Source organism: Pipistrellus kuhlii, unplaced genomic scaffold (genome assembly GCF_014108245.1).
Source record: "Pipistrellus kuhlii isolate mPipKuh1 unplaced genomic scaffold, mPipKuh1.p scaffold_m20_p_9, whole genome shotgun sequence".
In the NCBI taxonomy this organism is placed as follows: Eukaryota; Metazoa; Chordata; class Mammalia; order Chiroptera; family Vespertilionidae; genus Pipistrellus; species Pipistrellus kuhlii.
The window spans coordinates 46099705-46126598 of record NW_023425595.1 but is presented as its reverse complement, the minus strand read 5'-3'; the positions used below and the strand labels follow the sequence as shown (position 1 = coordinate 46126598).

The 26894-nt window shown below is 36.6% G+C and overlaps 1 protein-coding gene across 5 annotated transcripts; it reads left to right on the top strand.

Moving 5' to 3' along the window:
- Positions 1-1049: 1049 nt before the first annotated feature.
- Positions 1050-26609, top strand: CHORDC1 (cysteine and histidine rich domain containing 1). 5 transcript variants are annotated; one of them, XM_036426962.2, is made up of 11 exons: positions 1057-1218; positions 5524-5573; positions 9347-9403; positions 10703-10860; positions 13214-13314; positions 14196-14254; positions 19702-19772; positions 20839-20944; positions 22829-22948; positions 23382-23444; positions 23642-26609. In XM_036426962.2, exons 1-11 carry the CDS (start codon positions 1155-1157, stop codon positions 23786-23788), a joined length of 996 nt encoding a protein of 331 aa, XP_036282855.1. In that variant the 5' UTR covers positions 1057-1154; the 3' UTR covers positions 23789-26609. The 5 variants fall into 5 exon arrangements, with proteins under 5 accessions (XP_045433424.1, XP_036282858.1, XP_036282856.1 ...); XM_036426963.2 differs by lacking the exon at positions 9347-9403 and having other exon boundaries at positions 1055-1218; XM_036426964.2 differs by lacking the exon at positions 23382-23444 and having other exon boundaries at positions 1055-1218.
- The last annotated feature ends 285 nt before the right edge of the window (positions 26610-26894 follow it).

Below are 26894 nucleotides of genomic sequence, written 5' to 3'. Positions count from 1 at the left end.
ACACACGTGGGATCACTAAAAACATGGTATGTAGCTTTGTGCTTCTGAAAAACTACTGATATTCCTATTTTAATATTGTTATCTAAAGGCGTTTGGCAGGTATACAAGTCGGAGCTAGAGTCCTTTGCGTGTGCCTGCTAATGCATTACTAGGAGATGTACCATGCACGTGATGAAATCTTACTCGAGGTCCCAAGGTTGCAGAATTATGTACCGACAAACTAAATTAAATGGAAACTAACATGAAAGCAACCATTGCCTGCACTGCATGAGATTCATTCTTTCCTTTGATTCTCAGATCTCTGAGCGCTTTGTATTTTCACAGCGACCTGGGGACCCCAAGGACTCAGTCAAATCGCGCTCACGGCCCACATTTCTTCAGAGCTTCAGAATGAAAACGATGGACACTCAGGCAGCTTCGCCCGCCACTCACTCCTCTCGTTGCTCCCGCCGCAGCCACGCCCTAGTGGGAGGACTCAGGAAACCCACAGGATTCTGCAGATACTCTCAAACCACCGTGGTGGGCAGATTGCGGCTCGAGAGCCACATGCGGCTCTTTGGTCCCTTGATTGCGGCTCTTCCATAAAATACCACGGCCTGGGCAGGTCTTATTCTGAAAAAGTGGCATTAGAAGAAGTTTCACTTTTTTAAAAAATTTGCTCTCCAAAAAGAAATTTATTTGGCTCTGTTGACTGAGTTTGCAGACCAGTGCTCTCAAGCCTCTGGGGGAGAAACCATGCACAACGGGGTGTAATTGCAGTCTTGAGCGGAAGAGGGCAGTACCTGCGGGAGTCACCCGGAGCCAACAAGGAGCCCCAAAAAGCTGGCCATGCCCGCGGAGGCCCAAGCTTTCCGCCATCCAGATTTCTCCGGGGCCAACGGGGCCCACCTCCCAGCCTGCAGCCCCGCCGCTCCGCTGGAGCCTGATGACCCTGAGCCTGACCCGCCGCAGCCCCGCCTCCGGACGAAGCCCCGCCCCTACCTCTGCCTCCGCCCCTTCCCCTCCCATCTCTGCGCCTGCGCGACCGGAAAATTCGCGAAGGTTCCCGACCTGAAAGCGGCCGTTTCCGGAAGCCGGCTCCCGCCGCCGCCAGACTGGCGCTCGCAGCGGGAGCTGAACGCGACCCGCCCCGCGGCCCGGTCGCTGGGACGGAGATGGCGCTGCTCTGCTACAACCGCGGCTGCGGCCAGCGCTTCGATGCCGACAGCAACGCCGACGGTGAGGGAACCGCGCCGCCCGCCCCCCTGCACCCCGGGAGCCCTGGGTCCCCCCGCGAGCCTGCGCCCCGCAGCCCCCGATCGGTCCCTCCCGGGGCCCCAGGTGCGCGGCCCCCGGCGGGAGCCCGTGTCCCCGCCCGCACCCGGGCCGCTCCCCCGCGGCCGCACGTGTCTCCCGCCGCTCGCTCTCCTGTTCGCCGGGAATGGGGACACCTTCCCCCAGCCACGTCTCCGGGCTCCCCGGGCGGGGGGTTCTGTGTGTGTGAGTGTGTGTGTGTGTGTGTGTGTGTGTGTGTGTACGTGTACACAGACAGACCGGAGGACTGGGCGGTGGGCGGGTTAGCCCAGCATTTCGGGGTTCGGCCTGGTCGTATTCGTGTAGAAGTTCATTTGTCTGGAAGCTGGCTTGCGGCGTGTATGGGAGACCCCCTCCTGCTATAAACTTACTTTTATAAGCGTACTTTGCTTTGGTTAGGAACATGATTCTGTGTCTCAAGTGTTGATACACCCGCTCCGGGGGAGTGCTGGGTATTGTAATTGTTGCTCTGGCCTTTCTTGTTTTAATAACGTGGTCGGTGTGGGTCAGTGGTTAGAGCCTCGCCCCGTGCCCAGAAGGGTCGCGAGTTCGATTCCCGGCCAAGGGGCACCTCACTGCTTGCCAGGTTCCATCCCGGCCCCTGTGAGGGGATGCGTGCGAGAGGAAACCAGTGGGTGTATGCCCCCCTCCCTCCCTCCCACTTTTTCCAAAAAAATCAATGGGAAAAGTAACCTCCAGTGAAGATTAACCAAAATAAGTAAAATAACATGCCATGTTATGGATAAAAGTAATTGGATTAACTCCCAACACCAAGATGTAGCATTAAGGATGTAAAGTAAAAGTTAGTTACCAGACTAGAGGAAAAATAGAAAGTGATCAATGAACTTGAATTTTGATTGGCGAATGGGACAAAGAAGTGACTTGATTATTTGAATATTGAAGGAGGTGACGCTTATTCAAAATCAGCTCTAGCGCTTAGTGTAGGTTTTCTATGTGCTGGACATTATAACATTATCTCATTTTAATTTTCACCACAACCCTGTGAAGTAGGTATTATTCAGAGAGGCTGAGTTCAACGTGGTAGCCACATGGTTCCACGTTGTGAAGATTAAATCTCCAGGCTCTGAGATCTTTGACATATTTGTCTTGGTGCACAGGTGAATTGGTGGCATCATTTAAAATAAGAGCATTGGCAAGACTCTAAGGAAAAGATAAATTCAATCTTTGTACAATACTAAAGTGATTGTCGTTGACATTAATATTAATGTTAAGTTATTCAAGGGGGAAACTGAGATTTCAGTGATGACATAATTGAGGAGTGAGGGGTTTTAAAGCCCTCTGCTATTGGTAGCCTATGTGAAAAGTAGACTGCCTTGCCCAAGTCTAGCCTGTTTGCTCAGTGGCTAGAGCGATGGCCTGCAGACTGAAGGGTCCCAGGTTTGATTCCGGTCAAGGACAGGTACCTCTCTCGCAGGCTCTGCCCTGACCCTGGACCTGGTGGGGCTCATGGAGAAGGCAATCAATCCATGTGTTTCTCTCACATCGATATTTCTCTCTTTCCCTCTCTCCCCCACTCTCTAAAAACCAATGGAAAAGTATCCTCCAGTGAGGGGGCGGGGGGTAAGCTCCTTTAATGTCTGCGTGTATTCTACTTTAATTTAGTAATGGTGAAAGGCTGATGCTTGGTAGTACCGGACAGTATGTTGATTTATAGGGTGTTAAAATTAAGAAGAGATACACCATTTTTTGGAAGTTAGCTCTATGAGTGTCAAATGGTACAAAAAGAGATTGGGCGTGGGGTACAGGAACGCCAGAGGCGTGGGCAGTTCCATCAGCAATACCAAAATCACCTGGGAGCGCCAATCAAGTTGCCTCACGTTCTTTGCTTTAGCGAAATGGGGATTATTTAGAGCAGAGGTGGGAACATCAAGCAGGTGGTGTAAGGCTCACGAAATCATTTGGCCCGGCCCTGCCAACGCATTAGGGGTGAGTTAATTAAATGTTTGACCAAATATAGCAGGCTAATTTTTAAGTTGATAATTTTGTCAAGTCATGAATGATATTTTAAATAGCCAAATGGCCCTTGGCAGAAAAAAGGTTCCCACCCCAATTTAGAGACTTGGAATAAATATTCCAGTAGGTTGATTGATAGAATGGAAAGTTAAGAAAAAGGAGTTAGAAATTAGAAGAGCGAAGGATGACCTGTGGACGATGTTAGGAGAAAGTTCTGTATAATGGGAGAGATCTGACAGGTATTGACTAAATAACAAGGCTCTTCAAAGCTGATAGAATATTTCAGTTTGAAACACAACTAACTAAATGAGTGTTTAAAGGAAACCTGACTGGTAACTCGCATGTTATAAACAGTTATTCTGAAAAAATCACCATTTCACAAACAGTGTTTTGTTTAGTCCACATACATGAGAAAATTGAAACAGCTGCCAAGAGGCAGGTCAGAATATGAGCTGGGGTCAGTTCCAATGTTAAAAGCCCTTGGCTCTTAACCACTACCAATTTGTAACTTCTTACCCATAAAATATTACTTGGAGAAAAACTGGTAAAAGTGCCATAGAAAGGCTAGAGAGGACATTGTCCATCTATTTGTTGCTTGCTTTTGAAAGTGGTGATTTTCCGATGTTGTTCATACTAGTTGTATGGTTAAGACCTGACTCATTGCTGCTGCTATTCTGCCAAAAACTGACCATTATTATGATAGTACTTATTACTGTTATGCATTTATGCCCCTGACTCTTGGTAAATTTGGCATTTTAAAAGTCTCTGTTCACTACTTTGGTTCCCCTCTCAGTTTCATATCCCTCTGCACATTCATTTCTACTTTGAACCTCCTCTTTTAGTCCTTGATTCTTTTTCTACCCTTAATAGCTTCTTTCTAATCCATGGGTTTATTTACTGTGCCATGAAAATACTTGACACTTTCTTGTTCTGTTTGCCAGCTTAGTATCTAGACAACACCTGGTTACTAAGTTAAGAAACCATATTTGGCTGTTCAGGCAGGGATAGAGAGATTTCCATAAGTACCAGTATTTAATCAACACCAGGAGTCAAAGGTTGTAACAGTTGAAATCCAAAAGGACATGTAGGTTGAGTAACACATCTTATAAGAAAACTAGAGGCTCAATGCACAAAATTCGTGCCGTGCAAGGGGCTTGGCACTTGCAGCTGCGGTGGCTTGCTTTGGCCCTCACAGTCCAGCTTCCTCCAGAAGGTTGTTCAGCTGTCTGGTCTAATTAGCATATTACGCTTTTATTATTATAGATTACACAGGTATGGAATTGAACTGTTTTTTTCGTAAGCATGGTAAATGTGTCTATTATGTGACTTTTTTCAACATAGTTGTCCATACTACAAACTCATTTTCATGAGAGAGGTAAAAATTGGTGGTGCAATGAAGAAAAGTATAAGGAAATACAGAATAACAATCGGTGAAAATAGACTGTAGAACTTCACCTTCTTTTTAATGAGGTTCATCTCTAAGAGTTGATGCCTGTTTATGAAAATTAAATTAGCAATTAGATAGTACAACAGTTTTTAAACTTTGGAACCTATTTTCCTAAAAGATCTTTTTGTTAATTCATTCCTGTCCTAAGATTATCTCTTAGGTAATCTTAAAGTTTGACAGTATTTTTGTAAAAACAATTGAAAGATAACAGTCAAAATCTTGGAGCTTCAAGTTTTGGTACTAAAATTTTACTAAGATTAGAGGAATACGGAATGTAATTTGTTATTCTTGAATAATTCTGCATTATTTTTATCTATAACTATCATTCTCCTGAATTATAACTTTATTACTACTATTTTAATGCAATGCTATAATAAGCACTGTGTGGCATGCATCATATTTGAGCATTAGTGAATTTTTAAGGAAAAGTATTGCCTGCATTTGGAAAGAAGATAAAATGTTAACACCTGAGCACTAACAGATTTGGCTCAGTAGATAAAGCATTGGCCTGCAGACTGAAGGGTCTAGGGTTTGATTCTCCTTAAGGGTATGTACTTCCTTTCAGGCTCAATCCCCGGCCCCTGAGGCAACCAATCAACTCTCCCTCCTCCCTCCCTTTCTCACCTTTCTCTTCCTCCCCTCTCCCTCACCCTTTCTCCCTCCTTCCCTTCCACTCTCTATAAAATCAGCAGGTAAATATTCTCAGATGAGGATAAACAATTACAAAAACCAAATGTTAACACTTGAAGGAAATGATGTTATTTCTTTATTATAAAGTAGTATTTTTTTTCTTCTCTGTTTTTGCCCAGATGCTTGCACATACCACCCTGGTGTACCAGTCTTTCACGATGCATTAAAGGTAGGAATTTGATATATTTCAGCCTCTTTATATTTATAGAGTAAATTTAGAGCTGTAATACTAAATCTTTATTTCTCATTTTGTTATTCTGCTTTCTTAATGACCATTTTGGGATGATTTAAGCAAGTCCTCCACTAAATGCAGGGACAGATCTTTTCCAGTTATAAAGTGGTTATTGCTATCCCAACTCATTTTCTATAACTCTCACTTCTTCACTTTCCTAATTTTGAAGGGAAATGAAAGTACCGTATTTTTCGGACCATAAGAAGCACTTTTTTCCCCCCAGAAGTGGGGGGGGAAAGTCCCTGCGTCTTATGGTCCAAATATAGCCTACACATATACTTTAAAAAAAAAGTTTTTTTTACTTGCCCGGCTCTGTGTGGTCTCTGTGTGCTTGCCCGGCTCTAAAATGGTTCTAAATGCTGCTGTTTACTTTACAGGGTTGGTTACATGTGTTTATGACTGTGATGTTGGGTTTTAATGCACATAAAATATTTTAGGACACTATTTGTTTCAGAATCTTTTTTTCTTCATTTCCCTTCTCTAAAAACTGGTGCGTCTTATGGTCCGGAGCGTCTTATGGTCCGAAAAATACGGTAGTTTTGAATCTTAATCTCAATCTGTCAGACAGCTGCTGTCTAATAAGGGCAGCTCTGAATTTAAGGAAAGATTGTTAATAAAAACTTAATGGTGCCAATCTCGGGACAGCGTCTAACTTCAGAGTGAAAATAAACAGGAAAGAGATGCCACCTGTTTCCCACCTATTCTTTGATCTGGAGAAGTAATAGAATGTTGTTTGTCCAGGTTTTTCATGGTAAGTTTATTGGCCTTTTAAAATGTATGATAACATGGTACATTTCCCATTACTATATATCTTAAAAAGAAAAAGTTGCAGTATGGTGGCATGGTTTTGTGTGGCTACTTATTTGTAGTGGCATTAACAATCTGATTGCATGTTTAAATACTGTTGGTTCCCTTTGAATTTCTAATATAGTACCTTTCAGGGAGTAGCTGGCTCTTTTTTGACATTTAGCTGTTCCATAGCCAACTATAAACAAAGATGCACAAGCAAATAGCAAGTTTATGTTATTCTAGTTAGTTTTAAGTGAGGGAAACAGAACAAACTTTCAATAGGGCAAGTTAAGACCTGACTCCTCCTTATGGTTTTTTTAGACTTTTCACAAACTTATAAGGATGGAAACTGTGATTCTGTGGGAATTTTTTTTTTTTTTTTTGCAGGAGTGAGGAGTGTTGTAGCTTTCCTGGCCTACCATTTATTCTAAGTTTGGTTTTCTTATTTCATGTTTTTCTTTTTTCTTCCAATTTATTAACCATAGTCATAGTTTTCTTCTCAATCTTCGACTTCCTACTTTCTCTCATTTTGTTAATTCATTCCTCTCCCTCAAATGTTACCTCTGGCTTCTCCAACATATTTCCATTTCTGTGTGTACTTGGCAACTGCAGAACAGTGGACTCTTATTCCAAAAATACCCTGCCTCTCAATCTTACTTCTGTTAGCTATCACTAACTTTCCAGTCATTCAGTCCATAACTCTTTTTTACTAAACAACAGTTAATCATTCTGATTAATTAATGTTAATGATTTTACTTTGAAGTATTTTTATTTCTCTCTTCTCCAACCCTACTAGAGAAGAGAGGAAATTTTTATGAAAACACACAAACCAAAATTTTTCTCAATTTCGGTTTGTGCTTGATACAGTAAGTAGTCCTAAAGGAACCCTATTGTTGTTATTGTCTCTATAAACATTTCTTGAAGACTTACACTTGCTAAGACTACTGGATTTCACAGCTCACTCAATTTTAGACAAACTTTGTTAGTCAATATAATGTTTACTGTTGCCAGTTTTATACTTGATCAAGTAAGAAGTTAAACCTTGCAGTATCAAAAGAAAGAACATTTTAATATTCAATTTATAAGTGGTATGTTTAGAGAAAAAGAAAATACTTCTGAAGAAACAACAGGAACCTTATACTCACCTGCTTAAATTTATCCTTCATTTGTTCTCATTACTGAGGACTACCATTCATCCCAGATTGGCATTTGGGAACAGTTAGTCTATATCACTTGTGTAGCCCAGTATTCCCACCATCTTGATAAAATTCTTCATATATAGTTAAGACAAGAAAACCTTTGCTTGCATGTAATGACTTCTCTGGTGGCTATATTATTAATGCTATTTAAAGCCTTTATTTAAAGTTGTAGTAATTTTTCATCTATATCTCAATCCTATCTAATAAAAGACTAATATGCAAATAAACCCAACCAAGATGGCTATGGCTACTGAGAGCAGGAGGGAGGCTAGAGTTCCCCTGGCAATGGCGGAAACCAAGCTTTCTGCAAACCCTGGTTGGCCCAGGTCTCCACTTAAGGCTACAAAGTTTCAATTATAGAAAATACATAAGTCCCAACAGAAATGGCTGCTGCCTGGAAACAGAAGGCTTAGCTCAGCTCCATGCTACAAAATTTCAATTGTAGAAGATAAATAAACCCCAGATACTAGGGCCTCCACTTGGGTCGCCAGGGAGCGTGGTCAGCCTGCAAACCATCACAGGCCCCTCGCCCAGACTGCCCCACGCCCCAAGGGAACCCCAACCTTGATCCGGGACACCTTCAGGGCAAACCAGCTGTCCCCCACTTATGCACCAGGCCTCTATCCTATCTAATAAAAGTAATATGCAGATTGACTACCACTCCAACACACAAGATGGCTGCCCCCATGTGGACACAAGATGGCCAGCAGGGGAGGGCTGTTGGGAGGGACCAGGCCAGCAGAGGAGGGAAATTGGGGGTGACTGGGCCTATAGGGAAGGGCAGTTGGAGGGGACTCAGGCCTGCAGGGGAGAGCAGGTGGGGGAGACCAGCCCTTTAGGGGAGGGCAGTTAGGGGTGACCAGGCCTGCAGGGGAGTGCAGTTAAGGGTGATCAGGCCTGCAGGGGACGGCAGTTAGGGGCAAACAGGCTGGCAAGGGAGCAGTTAGGCATCAATCAGGTTGGCAGGGGAGTGTTTAGGGAGTGATGAGGCTGGCAGGCAGAAGTGGTTAGGGGCAATCAGGAAGGTAGGCAGGCAGGCAGGCAAGCAATTAGGAGCCAGTAGTCCTAGATTGTGAGAGGGATCCCAGATTGGAGAGGGTGCAGGCTGGGCTAAGGGACACCCCCCCCACACGAATTTTGTGTACCGTGCCTCTAGTTTAGAATAAAAAAGAATTACATTTCAAAATACAGGAAATATGTATAAAATTTTTCTTTAAAAAAATCAAAAACAAAGCACCTCTTAGAGCATATTGTGAAAATATCACTACCAAATTCTTCAAGCATTATATTTGGGGAAAGGAGGTGATGTGAGACCCAGATGGGTATGTGCAAAACTGACCTTTAGTCTATATTTCAGGCCTCCAAAGTCTTGCTGCCTATTTATTTCCTCATTCTCTAAACTACATTGGAATTAAAGTTCAAGTAATTTTTTGATGATCCAGTTGATATTTTGTTCATAAGTTACATTTTTATGCTTCTGATTGAAAAGATCATTTGACCTTCAAAGATCTAACAGTGTTTAAGTTACTATGTTAATTTATATTATTCTGAAGATAGGTGGAACTCATATTTTGAAGAACAGCTACAATATTTAGAAACTAAATTATTATAATTATCTCTCTCATTTACCAGATTTTCTAAGTAAAGCACTTTCTTTTTTGGATTGTGGTTCTCATGCAAATACAGTTTTCAGTTTTGTGTTTTTCCTCTCATGTTTCATAGGGTTGGTCTTGCTGTAGGAGAAGAACAACGGATTTTTCTGATTTTTTAAGCATTGTAGTAAGTATTACTTTTTTTCTAGGTTATCTCCTGAAGGGTACATATTCTGGGAAGCTCCAGATTTAAGGAATCTGATTTCAGTTGAGGTTCTGTTAACTGCATATCATACCTCCCTCCTATAGTCTTTAAAATGCAGGAATTTATCTACCTGTTTTAGAGATTAAAATTTCAAGTTCTCAATTTTGGTTTGTGCTTGATACAGTAATTAGTCCTAAAGGAATATTGGGGAGGTGGAAGGTGGTAGGCAACAATTTAAAGTATTTTCAGTTAGGAACAATACATTTTTTATCAAGTCAGACATTCCATAGAAATATACCATTATTTTATATACTTGTAAGAAAGGAAAGTAAAGCTTAATTGACTTGTCATTACTTAATTGACTTGTCATTAATTTTATGATTTCAGAGATGTTAAAATGTATATATTGTATGTATGTTTGCTACCTGCCAGATGTGCCACGTATTCTATTACTTTATTCACTCCTCTCAAAAAATATCTTACCATTATCTCCTTTACTGGTTAGAAAACTGAGATTTGAGAAGATTAATTGTCAAAGGTCATGTAACTAGTTAGTAGCAGAACTGGGGATCAGATTGAGGCCCTCTTTAATAAATAATTTATAGAATTATCTTTGTGAGATCTCTAGAATTTTTTTCCTATCAACAAGAATTGTGTGCTGTATGTTTAATAGAGAGTTAAGTAGATATTTATGTCAGAAGCTTTTTTTAAAAAAATGCATTATTCAGATATAATATCTCATCTATATATGTATAAAAGACTAAGCGACTGGCTGAATGGCTGGTTGCTATGATGCACACTGACCACCAGGAGACAGATGCTAAATGCAAGAACTGTCCAGTGATAGCAACTTTGCAAAGTGCCCTCTCGCACTCTGGAACCCTTCAGGGGATGTTGGCCCAATCGCCACAGGCCAGGGTCCCCATCAGCTAGAGCGACCTGCTTACTTCACAGATGCCCTTTGAGCCCGGGGCCACCCCAGGTCCTGTCTGCCTGGGAGAGATTGCAGGAGGTTGGCTCCAGGGCATGTTCGGCAGGTATCACCCAGTCCTGCCCTGCTGGCCACCATCTAATTAATTTCCTTTAATGTGCATAAATCTGTGCATCAGGCCTCTAGTTTACAAATAATAGTGAATTTAGAGTCTTTTAGTTTCTTAAAATAAGTCAGTATGATAAAACGGAAGAAGAGGACTTATTAATAAAGAATAAAATATAGTATGTTTATCAAGGCATGTGAAATAGATGAGAGGGTAACTCTTAATGAATACCTTTCACTAACAGGGCTGTACAAAAGGTAGGCATAATAGTGAAAAGCCTCCTGAGCCGGTCAAACCTGAAGTCAAGACTACTGAGAAGAAAGAACTATCTGAATTGAAACCCAAATTTCAGGAGCACATCATTCAAGCCCCTAAACCAGTAGAAGCAATAAAGAGGCCAAGGTACATGTCTTACAGTTGCATATTTTTGTCACATGTGAATAGTAGCATTTGTTCCTGGTATTATTGTTTTGCATAATTGCATTTGTAACAGTTGTTTAGGTCACCATCTTTTTTGCGATTTTGTTTTCCTTTAGATATCTTTTATTTTTATGCCTCTTCAACTTGAGGCCATGTACACAGTAAACTTAATTGCAGAGTTGGTCACTGTACCATCATAGTTATGGTGGGGGGAAGGAGAGGAGCAACACATCCGCCTTGTGCCGTGGCTTGTGTCTTTCTCACTGGGGCATTGTGAGATTCTGGAAAGGAATTGTCCTTTTCATCAGGTTGAGTTGAAAAAGAACTTAGAGGTCTTCCTTCTCATTTTCTCTACTGTTCTTGAATATCTTTTAGGACATTCTTGACAGGAAAATTTTTAGTCCCCTTTCAAATCTATTAAAGAAGAATGTCCTTTTACTTCAGAGGGGTCCATTGTTACTAGATCAGTACTATGTGATTTTCCCTTGTATTGAGCCAAAGTTTCTCTTTTTATTTGTGTATATTTTGTCACTTAGAAGAAACTTACTGCCATCTTCTAGTACTTTCAGATGCCTGAAACTATTGTATTAATCTCGTTACTGACTTTGATTTAGATAGCATATCTGCTAAAGTTTTTAATGTATTTTATTTACATGGGATATTTGTTAAAGCACTTTCGCTCAGTAGAATTATATGATTCTTCATACTCACCTAGAATCAATTTTATATTCTACACTGCAAATTGGGTGCCATTGTTACACCAGGTCTTATTCATGTGGCACTTGAGTGCTGAATTATTTTAGAACCAAAGTACAAGACTCATGAATGAATTAGACTTTGTCCTCAAATATGGCTCCTGTTGACAGGGTTTCCCAACTTTTCCTTTAATGATCTTACTTAAATTCATAGCGTATTGAATTATATCAGATCAAGATAAGAACCCCAAGAGACTTTTTTGATTTTTTGTTTATTTAAACAAACAACTTGAGTGATTTTTATTCCAACTTTACCTTATTAAAAATCATGAGAGACTTTATCAAATGCCTTGCTTGGCAGTCTAAAAAGTTTTTTGTTTTTTTTAATTATCAGAAAAAGACAAGCATTGTGACATGACTCCTTAAGTATTACAGTGTACATATAATTGTCAATATGAGTTACTATTTTTTTTTTAAATAATGGACAACTACTAATTTTACTTTAGAAGAAGTGAGATAAATATTTTATCCTATATTTGGTGGTATTGTAAAGATTTTGAGGATATAGGTTTTTATGTGCTTTTTTAATGGCCTCCTACATCAGAGGTTTCATTTCATTAAGGATGTGGAATGAATAGGCTTTATATTTTCATTCCTGAATTTATTAATAGTCATAATATCTATTGAATGGGCCTTAAACAGATCGTACATATGTCACTTAATCATGAAATGCTAGGGGAATGCTGTCACTGTTTTATTATACTTAAATTTCCTGCTGATACATCTGAATTTAAAGTTATACCAGTGTCCACACTAAGTGAATTATCTCCACCAGTTAGGAATATGATTCACTTAGTACATATTTATTGGTTATTTATTACATACTCAGCATTTTGCTTAGTCATGAAACATAAAAGTATATCATGGTCCCTTCCTTGCATATACTCATCTTGACAAACTTGGATTGCCACTCTTTATTTTCTTCCCATTAGCCTATTGATTAATAATTCATTCTGTTGGCAATAGCATTATTATTTGAGACTTAATATTTTAATATCAGAACCTTTTCTGTTAAAACTTAGACTTGTTGCCCTGACTGGTTTGGCTCAGTGGATAGTGGATAGAGCATTGGCCTGCGGACTCAAGGGTCCCAGGTTCAATACCGGTCAAGGGCATGGTCTTTGGTTGCAGGCACATCCCCAGTAGGGAGTGTGCAGGAGGCAGCTGATTGATGTTTCTCTCTCATCAATGTCTTTTAACTCTCTTTCCCTCTCCCTTCCTCTCTGTAAAGAAAAATCAATAAAAGATATTTTAAAAAAAAAACTTAGACATGTTAATTCAGTAGAGCAGTTATTTGGAAAAACTCCCCCTGGCTGGTGTGGCTCATGTGAGTGTCATCCCATACACCAAAAGGAGGCAGGTTCAATCCCTGGTGGGCCCTGTGAGGAGGCAACCCATTGATGTTTCTCTCTCTCCCTTATTCTCTCTAAAAATCAGTTTAAAAATTTTATAATAGGAAAATCTTGATTCACACATGATTTGGCTTCTTTCCATAAATAAGCTCTTAAAAATATTTATTTTTAGTACAAAGAAATATTTTAGTACATTAATGATGGTAATAAAATTTCAAAATTCTCCAGCCCAGATGAACCAATGACAAGTTTGGAATTAAAAGTATCTGCCTCCCTAAAACAAGCCCTGGATAAACTTAAACTGTCATCTGGGAATGAAAAAGACAAAGGTAAGATTTTGTTTTTTATGTTGCAATTATTTTTTGTACTATTTATCTAAAAGGGAAAGGAACTGGATAATTTACTGAGTATAAAAAATACATATGTAGCACACTGTAGTAAAGAACTTATTTAAACAAAACTGGTTTGGCTCAGTGGTAGAGCGTTGGTCTGCGGACTGAAATGTCCCAGGTTCGATTGCGGTCAAGGGCATGTACCTTGGTTGCCGGCACATCCCCAGTAGGGGGTGTGCAGGAAGCAGCTGATCGATGATTCTCTCTCATGGATGTTTCTAACTCTCTATTCCTCTCTCTTCCTCTCTGTAAAAAAAATCAATAAAATATATTTTAAAAAAAGAAAAATTATTTAAATGTTTTTTAAGTGCCAATAATACCAGAGAATGGGTATGTGGTTTATTTAAAATGAGAGCCTGTTAATTAAATTATGTTGTTCTTCAATTCATTACTATTTTTTAAACAGATAAGTTTCTTTGATAATTGTAAATGTTTCCGTGTGCACTCGATAAAATATATTCTCTGACTATATATATGATATCCATGGGAAGAAAGTACCCTTTCCAGATTTCTCTTTCAAACAAGATTAAGATATTGGATATAAATACTTTATTAAGAATAGAAATGTGTCACATAGCCTTTTAGAGATATCGGTAAAATCTAATCACAATAGTTGGCTTATTAGCTTTTTAAATACATTACTTGAAAGGTCATATAGAAAACTTAGTTACTTAAAATGCTTAATATTAATATGTTAAATTTTTGTATTTAGATTATTTTAAAAATATATTCGTTTTATGGAAAAGGTTACTTCTTAAGAATGGCACTATAGTCAAGTGTTCTGTTTTAATGTTTCTCATTTGATTTTTTTGTTTCAGAAGAAGACAGTGATGAAATTAAGATTGGGACCTCATGTAAAAATGGAGGGTGTACAAAGGTATATATTGTAAAATTTGTGTTGAGTCATGGAAGTAAAATATTAATTTTGGAAAAGTGTAATTTTGTAAATCAATTCAACACACATTTGTGTGCCTATTACATGTTGGGCACTGTGCTATGAGCTATGAACATTGATAAGGGACTGTCTGAGGAGCATATCTGATAGGGTCATAGGATTAAATAATTCTAATTTAGTCAGCACTCACAGAGCTTACAATGTGCCAGACATTGTGTAAGGTAGGAACATAGTAGATTAAAGCAGAAATCTATGTTCTTGTGATAGTCTAGTTTAGAAGAAAGAACAACAAATAGGTAATTAAAATGAATTCAGACAGTTATGAAGAGAAGAAAATAGAGTGAAGGTATTTAAATCAGAATGTCAAGAGAAATCTTTTATGAAATCGTGACACTTAAAAAATTTAATTATGTATGGATGAGTTAAGTAAGTCTTGGAGTAGACTCGGGAGTAGTATGTATAGAAGCTTTAGAGCTTGTCTATTCAAAGAATTATGAGAACTTCAGTGGGGCTTGGACAAAGGTGTGTAAGGAGGTAGTGGAAAAGAGGTGGGCAACATTATGGAGGTCCTTAAAAGCCACAATGAGGTGTTTGGGCTTTATTCTAAGTAAAATGAGAAGCTATTATCTGTTTTAAGGAGCGGTTTAAAAATTTGTTTTTGGCTGCTAAATGGCAATTATAATGGGGCAAGAGTGAATTTGAAGAAGGAAAAGTAATTAGGATATTATTGTGGAAGACCAGGCAGTGAGACTAGAAAGTATATTTTTTAGAAGTGGTTAAATGTGGGATGTAATCAAACATCTCAATGAGGCTTCCCCCTCTCTCCCTGTTCTATGTAAAATTGCATACCCTCCAATATTTCCTCTCCTTTTTTTCTCCATAGCACTTCACACCTTATGACATATTACTTATTTTGCATATTTATTTTGCTCATGTTCTGTCTAGCTTTCCATTCCCCTCCTTCCCTTATATGAAGTTTAGAAGGAAGTGATTGTATTTGTTTTGCCTCTTTGCTGTATTTTGAGTGCTTAGTGCAGTGCCTGGCACATGGCAAATGCATGTAGAATGAATGATATCTTGAAGAATTAGCAGGACTTGCTAATGAACTGGAACTGAAGGAAGGAGGCTTGTGTCTCTAGCATGTAGGTGATTGGTGGAGCATTGATGAAGAAAGACGAGTTGGAGGAAGCAGGTGTGTGGTTTATCCTCATGTTAAGTTTGAGATCACCTTAATCATTTAGGGATAGAAATATAAACGTCTTCACAAAGGTAGAAGCAGTAGATAAATGATAATTCTTGGGGTAGGAGAGTCAAGGCACGTGGTAGAGTAGTGGAGAAAGAGACAGAAAGAAGGTATTCTGGGTAAATTTTGAAAAAACTGATAGTTCTGTAAATGAACAGAAAGGAAAAGAATACACTTCAGGTCTAGTAATAATTAATGTCGTTTGTAAACATTCATTTAAAATCTTGCTTGGCGTTGACTTGTATTGACATAACCTTCAAACACGTGGTATCTACAGAACGTGTGAAGTGCAATTAACAAGTTTTGCTTGAAAAAGTTTGTGTTTGGTTTGGTTTTTGTTGCAAAACTAGGGCTAAGAAGATGGCGGATAAAGAGCATATTCGGCACTGCATGCTTTACAAGTTCCAATGAGGAAGAAAAGCAAGTGAGGCTGCAAAAAACATCTGTAGTGCTCTTGGTCAAGATGCAGTTAGCGCCAGAAAATGCCAGCGTTGGTTTGAGAAATTTTGCAAGGGAAATTTTTCGTTAGATGACAAGAGTGGTCGAGGCCGTGTGTCCAATTTTGATCAAGAAGCTCTTCAAGCTCTTTTGGTGCAAAATCCTCAAATTACCCAACAAGAGCTTGCGACAACTTTAAATTGTTCACAAAAAACAATTTCCAATCAATTGCGTGCACTTGGCAAAGTCCAAAAGTTTGGAAAATGGGTTCCTCATGAGTTGACCGACAACAACCGTAATCAAAGAGTCACAATTTGCAGTTCGCTCCTCTCTCGTCAAAACCGTTAGCCGTTTTTAGAGCAAATTGTTACTGGAGATGAAGAATGGGTGCTGTATGTTAATTTGAAAAGGCGGCCTCAATGGTTGGACAAAAATGAGGCTCCGCAGCCCACGCCAAAACCTGACTTGCATGCGAAAAAAGTGATATTGTGTGTTTGGTGGAATTTTAAAGGAATTCTTCATTATGAACTTTTACCATCTAACCTAGGGGTGTCGAACTCAATCAGAGAAGGGGCCAAAATCTAAAATCCAGCCTAAATCGCGGGCCGAATGGTTTACTGAACAGTCATAAACTGTCATTGTGATGGAAACGCAGCGGAGTGCAGTGATGACAGCGCGGTGCGGGCCACATTGCAAGGCCTGGCGGGACGGATTTGGCCCGCGGGCCTTGTGTTTGACACATGTGATCTAACCAAACCATTACAAGTGCAGTGTATAGCGCCCAATTGGAAAGGTTAGCCCAAGCTTTAAGAGAAAAGGAACCCGCGCTGATTAATCGGAAGGGCGTAATTCTTCACCACGATAACGCAAGACCGCATACTGCAAGAATCACTGCTGAAAAACTGCGCCAGTTGGAATGGGAAGTTCTCCCTCAACCTGCATATTCTCCTGATATTGCCCCTTCCGATTACCATTTGTTTCGTTCTTTGCAAAACTTTCTTCTTGGAAAAAAATTTAATAATGAAGAATGCCTCAAAAATGCATTGACCGAATTTTTTGCATCAAAATCACAAGAATTTTACAACAGAGGGATTAAAATGCTTCCTGAGCGTTGGGCACAAGTAGTAGAAAACAACGGCAACTGTATTGTTGATTAAATTTTGTTGTATAGTTTAAATAAATTCGATTTAAAAAAGTATTAGAAAACGATATTAATTATTACTAGACCTAATAATATAGTGGTCGGCAAACTCATTAATCAACAGAGTCAAGTATCAACAGTACAATAATTGAAATTTCTTTTGAGAGCTAAATTTTTTAAACTTCTCCTAATGCCACTTCTTCAAAATAGACTTTCCCAGGCCGTGATATTTTGTGGAAGAGTTGCACTCAAGGGGCCAAAAAGCCACATTTGACTCGCAAGCCAGTTTGCTGACCATGGTACTAGTGTATCCCAAGCAGAGGTGTGGTAAAAGTAGCATGCAGGAAACAAAAGAATAGTTAATAATGGAACAACTTGCTCTTGCAAAGTTGAGATTAAAAGAGATAAATAGGGGCCAGATCCTGAAAGGCTTTTATAATGCTCAAAAGTGAGACTTTAGGTTATGAAGGCTATTACAGAAAATTTTTACTCTCTTTTTCATTGAATATACATTTAAAGACATGCAAATACAAATTTGATAGCTTGAGGGATTTTCTGTAGCAGAACCCTTCTTTTGCCTCTTCTCATTATTCACTCTCCCAAAGGTAACCACAGTTTTCTGTCCACAAAGATGAATTTTATCTGTTTTTGAACTTAATGTAAATAGAATCATAGAACAGGTATCCTTGTCTCTGTCTTCTTTGCCTAATAAAATATTAGGGTGATCTTTTTTGCATTAGCCGTAGTTTGTTCAGTTTCATTGCTTTGAAACATGCTGTTTGAATATATCAATTTATCCTTGCTATTGTCCTTTATATTTTTGGATTAATGATGCTGTGAACATTTTTGTGCATAACTTTTGGAATATGTACATTCTGTTAGAGATATGACTAAAAGTGGAATTGCTGCATTATGTGTGCATATGTTCAGCTTTAGCAGATATTTTGACATAGTTTTTCAAAGTGGTTGTATTTATACTCCTCCAGCAGTTTGTTAGGCTGGTTTCATTTGTTCTGCACCTTGGTAACACTGTAATATCGATCTTTTATATGTTAGCCATTCTGGTGGGTATGTAGTGTTTTCATTGTGGTTTTAATTTCATTTTCTGGGTGATGAGATTGAGTACCTTTCTGTATTTTTATTGGCCATTTGGATATCCTCTTTTGTGAAATGTCCAAATCTTTTACCTATTTTCCTATTAAATTTGCTTTTTCTTACTGATTTTTGAAATTCTTTATATATTTTATTTTAGATAAAAGTTTTATTTGAGTCAGTATACATTTTCACTATCTTAATGACTTTTGATAAATAGAGGCTCTTTAATTAAAAATAAATCCAATTCATTAATTTTTTTCTTTGTGACTAGTGTTTTCTGTGTCCTATTTATGAAATCTGCTTACTTCAAGGCCCTGAGTGAGAATCTGTTATAGTCTCACTAGGAGCCCAGCGTGTGATTTGAAATTGAGTTGCTGGTCCGACTCTGCCTCCTCTCCAGCCCTTGAACCAGCCACACCCTCTGCTGATCAGGCCCTCCGCCAGTGCAGGCACATGGAGGCCCCTGCCGCCCCGCCCCCCAACACTGTGTGCACAACCTCCTCCTGTCTGGTTGACCCATTACAGCTTCCTGGTTAATTAGCATATCTCTCTATTTTATATAAATAGATTGCCTAAAATATGGTGGTGATCATGAGAAAGATTAGCAAGTCAAGTTGATATTTTTAAGTCAAATTGACAGTTTTTGATACACTGCATATGATTGGAGGGAGAGGAAAAATTGAAGAGGACTTACAGAATTTTGCTTTGGGAGATTGAGTTGATATGGTGTCATCAAATAAGATAATAGGTTTGGGGAGCAACAGTGATAAGTTCAGAATCTAACATACTGAGTTACATGTACTTATATCTTTAGGAGATACACATACCCAGAACTTTGGATTTACACAAGAGTAAATGTACAGAATTTTATTTTCTGTACTGTAGGTGGTTACAGTAAATACCAAAATAGAAAATATATTACTGGCTGCATTTATGTTTTATTAACATAACGTTTTGTGAATTCATCTGTAGGGCCTTCACCTACAGCAGGAATGGGGCCCGGGTCTTCTAGACAAATCCTATGTATATGTCTGCAGCTCATATTACCCTTCATGGGAATAAGAAATCTCTCTAGAACTTGCAGAATTTCTTACTAGGTTGTCCATATTAATCCCTAATACCCAAACAGATTTTACTATGCACATAAATCATACTGTAACTGCATTTCTGATGAGATTTCTAATCTCTTGGTTTTAATATTCTGTAAATTTAAATACCTCAATATTCTTGGATGTGACTTCATACCCAAAAGTCTGAAAGCATATTAATACATCCTATTGCCTACTTTTCGATTTGCCTTTTTCATAGGGGACTGAAACTCAAGCATATTCAAACAGGAATAATTTTTCATTTCTTATTGAAATGGCCTGTGTGAATTTGTGACTACACTAGGTTATGTTATTTCTTGAGCATTTTCATAGTTCATAGAGGTCAGCACTACTACTAATATGTGTGAAATGTAACTTTAAGGTATGTAACTTTGTTTGTTTTGTTTTGTTTGTTTTCTTTTAGACATATCAGGGTCTACAGAGTCTAGAAGAAGTCTGTGTATATCATTCTGGTGTACCTATTTTCCATGAAGGGTAACTTACTTATTAAAACTTTATGGTAGAGGTTAGAAAAGTCATTATGCCTTTAAACATTATTTGCCCTGCAGTAAATTAGATATTTTTATTTGTGTTGTGTAATCTTTACAATAATCTAGAAATGTGTGTTTTGTCTTTTTACTCATGAGAAACTGAAAAAGTATTTCAGTTAAGTGGCCATTGTGACTCAAACCTCATGTTTCTCCTTATTTTATATTTTAATAGAGGCCCAAAGCATGAAATTCGTGCAAGGGACTCGGCCCTTGCAGCCCCAGCTGCCTCGTGGCCCCACGGCCCCGTCCACTGGTCATTCCAGAAGGTCATTCCGCTGTCCAGTCTAATTAGGATATTAGCTCTTTATTATATAGGATGTGATACTTATTTGAGCTAAACAGCTTTTTGTTGTTTGAAGAACAGCATTGCAGGGCATTTATAGTTTTTGACCTTGGGCACTAACACCACCGACGTTGTGGTGTCCAAAAACCCATGCTTGTCTACAGCTTGTAGCTAAGAGCCTCTCATCATCCTGTAGTTTATAGAAAAACTGTGTTGAAATCTTGCATTGTTTCCACTATTCTTTAGAAATCAAGCCCAAAAGTTTTACTGTAATTTTTGTCTTCTAATGTTAGATTTTATCAAGTATATAATGGTGGGTTTCATTATTCACAAACCCAATACTTCGGGAATGACCTTCACAGATGTGCAAACATTAGTTTTTAGTTTTGTTTGCATGTTTTCATTTTCCTGGGTTATTAAAATGTGAGGATATAAAACTGGTCATAGCACTCTTTGGTAGCTTCATGAGGACACTGGAGCTGTCAGTGAAAAGCTGATTTGTAATTCTATGGTGTTTTTAAGCACCATTACTTAGATCCAAAACTTATAATAAATGACATTGTGAATTTAAAATATTAGTCTTGATAATATTAACTGGTTACTTAGATTTAAGATACTAAAGTTGCACACTTAGTGATTTTTTTACATCACACTTGTCGCTATGATAATTCTGAACTTAATTGGTTGTGAGATTTTATTTCTGAAACTTTTCTATGATAATTTATAGGATGAAATACTGGAGCTGTTGTAGAAGAAAAACTTCTGATTTTAATACTTTCTTAGCCCAAGAGGGCTGTACAAAAGGGAAACATATGTGGACGGCAAAAGATGCTGTAAGTTACCTTTTCAAGATAACATATTAAAGTATATTCATCTGTGTTATTTTTTAAAATTTGAGATTATCCTATCTAGATTAAAAATAAAAGTTTGCCTCTATCTCACACACAGTTTTGATGGGCCTAAAAACTAAAAGTAATCTGAGTCAAACTCCCAGAGCATGCCCTTTGATCAAAATAGTCATTGTATATATTAATGCTAGTATATACATTTTTATGAAATACTTAAGCCTGGAAAATTTTTTAGATATTTTTCTGTAATTCTGTGGTTTATTCCCACTTTTTTTTTTTTTAATCACTTTTCTGCTCATTTGATGTTATGGATCATTTAGACCTCTGATTGTCTTTTGGTCTCTTAGAAGTCCATTGAGCCATTTGCATATGAACAAACACTTCATTTGGTAGCGAAAGAGAAGTGTTGCAGACTTGTTGAAATTGTTTTGATTGCCTCTGTTTGCAGGGAAATTGGTCAACAGAAAAAAGAAAGCATCAGTTCCTACTTCCCTAGGTAGCTTTTTAAAAAGACTTGGGGCTCTGCAAATAATTCCCCCAAATCCCAGTAAGCTGTAAAAAGCAAGTAATTTATTGCTAAATAAGTGTTTGAGAGCTATTATTAATATATTATGTAATGTAGTTAGATTTATGTGCTGCATTGGCACTAAAAAATCCAAGGCAAATATTTTCAGTATATGTTTTTTAACTTTAAAAGTAATTGTAAATTTTCAAATTGCTGTAGGGATTTATTCTGCATGTGAGTATTCTATATTTTCTGCCTTTTAATAGCACATGGTTGGAGATTATTAAATATAGGGTAGAACAAAAGTCGGTTTACAGTTGTGATTACCTGAAACACAGGATTTAATTCTTGTATTATTACTTATTAATTATTATATTATTTCTATATGAATAACTATAAACCTTTTGTCCCACACTGTAAATCCTTCAAATTATAATTCATCTATCACAAAACTTCTAAATGTGTTTTATTAGCAAAAGAGTGAAGTCTTCTTGCATTTTCTCCTAAGTCCAAAAATTTGAAGATTTTATTTAAAACAATAAACTGTTGTTTTTTATTATATGCAAAAGTTTTCAGAATACAACCCTTGGTGAGATTTTTTTTGTAAATTAAAATAGCTTTCTTTTTCCTGTTTATAGAAAAGAGTAAGCAGAATTATAAATTGTGTGAAAGAAAAGTTCAGATTGTTTAAAAATTTGCCATTTGAAGTGTAAAATTCAGTAGCCTGAAGTAAATTCACAATGTTATGTAGTCATCACTGCTATCTTTTTCCAAAAGTTTTTGATCCAAACAGAAACGCTATACCATTGAATCAATATCTCCCCATTCCGCTGCTTCCCCAGTTCCTTGGTAACCTCAACCTACTTTTTATTTCTACAAATTTATATATTCTAGATATATAAGTGGAATCATACAATATTTGTCCTTTTGTGTCTGTCTGGCTTATTACAGTTGGCATGATATTTCCAATACTTATCCACACTGTAGCATGTTTTAATACTTCCTTCTGTGTGTGTGTGTGTGTGTGTGTGTGTGTGTGTGTGTGTCTCACACTTTGTTTATCCATTCATCTCTCCTTTTTAAAAATATATATGATTTAAATTGATTTCAGAGAGGAAGGGAGGCTCTAAAAGAAAAAAAAAGAAGGAATACAGGTGTTCTCTAATCATAAAACTATAAAGGTTCTTGGTATAATGATATATCTTACTATTCAGACTTTTTATGGCAACTTTAGAAGTTTACTCATAAGAATTAAAGGTAATTACATGATAATTTTTTCTCATGTAGATAGGTTTTTAAAAAATCCTCTTTTTCAGAAGTTACATGGAGCTTTGTAAATTCATAAAGGTTGTCTTATATTACAGGGGAAAAAAGTTGTTCCATGTAGACATGACTGGCATCAAACTGGGGGTCAAGTCACAATTTCAGTATATGCTAAAAATTCACTTCCGGAACTTAGTCAAGTAGTAGCAAATAGCACATTGGTAAGTACACTAAAGATCTCTGAGTAAAAATTATCTTTGTATTTATTCTTTATGTTGATGTAATAATTATTCTTATTTGAATTGGCTTTAGGATAAGTTCTTTTCATCTTTCCCATATAAAATTTGAAATTACTTTTAAAGGAATATTTTAAATGAAAATTTCTACATAATACAGTTCTGGAGCATTTTGGAGACACTGTAGTAGCTTAGAAAATTGTCAAATAATATGCTACTTAGTTTTCTCAATGGGAAATTTCAGATAATTTTTCTTTCTGCTCATGTTTTTTTCAAATAAAAAGTACAATATTGGTAGTTTGTTAAAATGGCTTAAATGATTTTTATCAATATATTCTTATTTTCATAATCATTGTTTTATATCATAAACCTTGAGTTTGGATTTGATTATTCAGCTTTCTATAAATATCTTTTTCAGTTAAATGTGCACATTGTATTCGAAGGAGAGAAGGAATTTCATCAAAATGTGAAATTATGGGGTGTAAGTATTATGAATCCAGCATAATAATTTAAAATACCATTTCTATAGTAAAAGGCAGCACTTTAGTAATTATTCTAACCAAAAAGGTGAAATCTAGGTATTTAAATAGCACTAAAGTCTTGGAATTTTTTATTATTAAAATAGGCAAGACTAATACACTACCCAAGTTTACTTTAATTCTCTTTGATATTTTGCAGGTGATTGATGTAACGCGAAGTTATGTAACTATGACTGCAACAAAGATTGAGATCACCATGAGAAAAGCTGAACCAATGCAGTGGGCAAGCCTTGAACTGCCTGCAACCAAAACCCAGGAAAAGCAAAAAGAGGATAAAACAGAATGAATTGAGAGGGAATAAAAAGTTATTGCCTGTTTTAGAATTCTTAATATGTGGTGAAGTAGTAGCTTGCTGCTGTAAATCTTTGTTTTGTTGTGATAGTTGAATCTGGTATTTCAGGGTCAACAGTGTAGGTTCTTAAAAGCCAAAGTCAGTTTTATCTTTTTGTGCCTCCTTTTTTTTTTTTTTTTTTCTTTTTCCTTTTTCTCTTTTTTTGGTTTAACTAAGATTGATTATTCAGTTAGCCTCACTAATAGAATTATAGTTGTGTCCCATACTTGAAAAAGCTAGAAAATAGCTTGTAAGTAGAATAGTTCTTTGTATAATATTGTGTTAAACAGATGAATATAAAGTAACATCTCTATTATTCCATAATTAGTAAAGCAAGACGGAATGTCAAATTTTTAATTAGTTTTTTCATGAGTTTGTGTTCCTATAATACTTGAAATCTTTAAAAGTTAAAGCTCTGCAATGTTTTTTTTCCACTCGGACGGTTAATTTCTGTAGGAGGATTAAATTGTAAGATAGTGTAGTAACTAGTTAAAGAGGAATATATGCATTGATTAATAAATTACAATTTATTTGCAACTAATTGCAAAAAAATTTATATCAGTACCTATATTAATTGCAAGGCAGTATCACTTAAGAATACAGGAAATAAAAAATACAGAGGTATTGATTTATTTAAAATACATCATTTTATGAGACTAAGCAATAATGTTAAATATCTCTGATTATTTATAAGGTCTTGGTATGGTGTGATGGTTAAATTGTATTTGAATCATAGGCCATACCCTCTTAATATTTTTAATTACATATAAAGAGAAACTAAATATACAATATATATCTGGCTTTCCTGATGGTAAACTATATAAAATTATAGAAATACATTATGGAAATACACTAGAATTTCAGAAAACTAAATATTTGAGCGTTGCTTTATGACAGCTATTACATATTAAATAAAAATAGTGTAATTGTTTTATTGTTTTGTTTTGTTTTTAGACTTTCATGAACAGTTTGACAATTCCAGGTGATACAATATTGATTATATATTGTACTTTTTAAATAAGTATCAGAGAATTAGATTGTTTATGCCTATTGAACCCATTAAAGAATAGATTACCTTTTGAGGTAGTGCAGAGCTCACAAAGAAAATGAAAAATGTTATGAAGGCAAAAACTCTGGCAGAATTTTGGGGCATGAATTATGCTTGCAGAAATTAAAATGATTATTTCCTAAGCCCTTTGAGTGGTTCTTCCCTCGTCCCTGCAACCCCTCTACCCTCGTCCTCTTGATGAATAGGATTTTTATCACTGAAAATTTGCTGAAATACAATTTTAGTTAAAGAATTAGTATATCTCACTCTATAAATAACTATTAGATGTAGTTATGTAATTGTTAAATGGCTTAGCTCTGTTACAAATAAAGATGTAAAATACGGCAACTAGGCTTTTATGATACTAAAATACTCTGGCAAGAAATTTTTGGCAGTAAAATTGGTACACAAATAGAGTATTTAAGTGAATTGTATTTAAATTTTTTAACGGTAGTTTTCATAACTTAGGACCTGGGTTCAATAGGACACATGCAATCTTCATTGTTTAGGGGAAAGGTTGCTATTTTGATTTGAGGTAATGAATTAATATACCCTTTTTTTTATATGTCCTTTTTGAGGCTATTTTCCCCTAAACACCACCTTACTCTGTTCTGTGCTATTGAAATATTGTTTAAAGCAAGCGGATTATACACCCAATAGTTACAAAGTTCTGACTTTTGTACTATTTTTGGATACAGCATACACTTTAGTCTGGTTACATTAGTGACCTTTCTGTTGTTAATTTCCACGAACCTCTGAATTTGCTGGCCAGATAAAAATTTAAATGATACTTGTCTTTTAACTTATACATACATATAGCAACACATTTATAATTAGGTAAAGTGTTTTACTTTTATCAGACTTTCAAAAAATTACAATTCTTAACTTTTATTAAGTTGTCCCTCTAGAAATATATTTTTTCTTTCTCAACATTGCTAGTACAATAATTACTATAGCAAAGCAGTCAAAGCTATGTTTATTATATACTTGGTAACTAATTTGATAGCTAAACTAATCAGTTTGATAGCTAAACTAATCATGGGGAAAATTATTTTTTTTTTTTTGCCTACCACATTTGTTAGTAGTATAAAGTAAGGTCCTAAGAAGTTGAGCTTTTATTTCTTTTCAACCTCTTATTTTTAAGGAAATTTAAATTTACAGAGGAGTTGCAAAAAAAAAAAAAAAGTACATAATTTTTTATATGTTAATCTTTCCCTAGTTTTAAAATCTTACATAATCATAAGTCATGTTACGTTACTATTAACTAAAGTAGAAAATTAATTTTGACCATGCTTTTAGAGGAATACTATTAAATGGTAGTTCTTAAGACATATTCTAGTTTTTGGTAATAATTTAAGCCAGGAATTTATAAACCATTAAAAATATAAATTGAAGTCAGTCTACCATAGACAAATGTTTATAGGTCAAAGGTGTAATTTCTTGTTCTGAACATATACTGGCAAAGGACTGTAATCTATTTTATTATAATTTATATTTTATACCATCAATTATAATTTTTATCATGTATAACTTTTGTTTGGTTTTCTTTAGATAAGTCTTCAGCATCTTAATGGCAAAGAGAACCTTAAAGAATTCTTACAAATACATTAAGTGACTTTGGATTATTGCTCTGCCACCCCTTGCTTTAAAAAAAAAAAGTCAGTCATTCTCCAGTTTGAAAATGCTTGTCATGCATACACCCACAATAAACTTTTTAAAAAACTCATGTACAAGGCCTAATGTCAGTTTTAGGGCATTTGGGTTATCAGAACATTAACAGGTGTTTTTGTTTAATTATGAATTACTTTGATATAGAATTCATATTTGGTATTTGATTCTGTTTCTTATATAATTTCTTGCCATCACATGTTCTTAGGTTTTGTAATTCGTTTTTTGGGGTTGTTTGTGGTGTTTTTGTTGTTGTGTGTCTTTCCCCCCCATATATTTTCATTGCTGGTTTGTTTGGTAGTTGGAAAGTTGTTTTTTTTACCTGATTGCTTTCTTGCTGTTCCA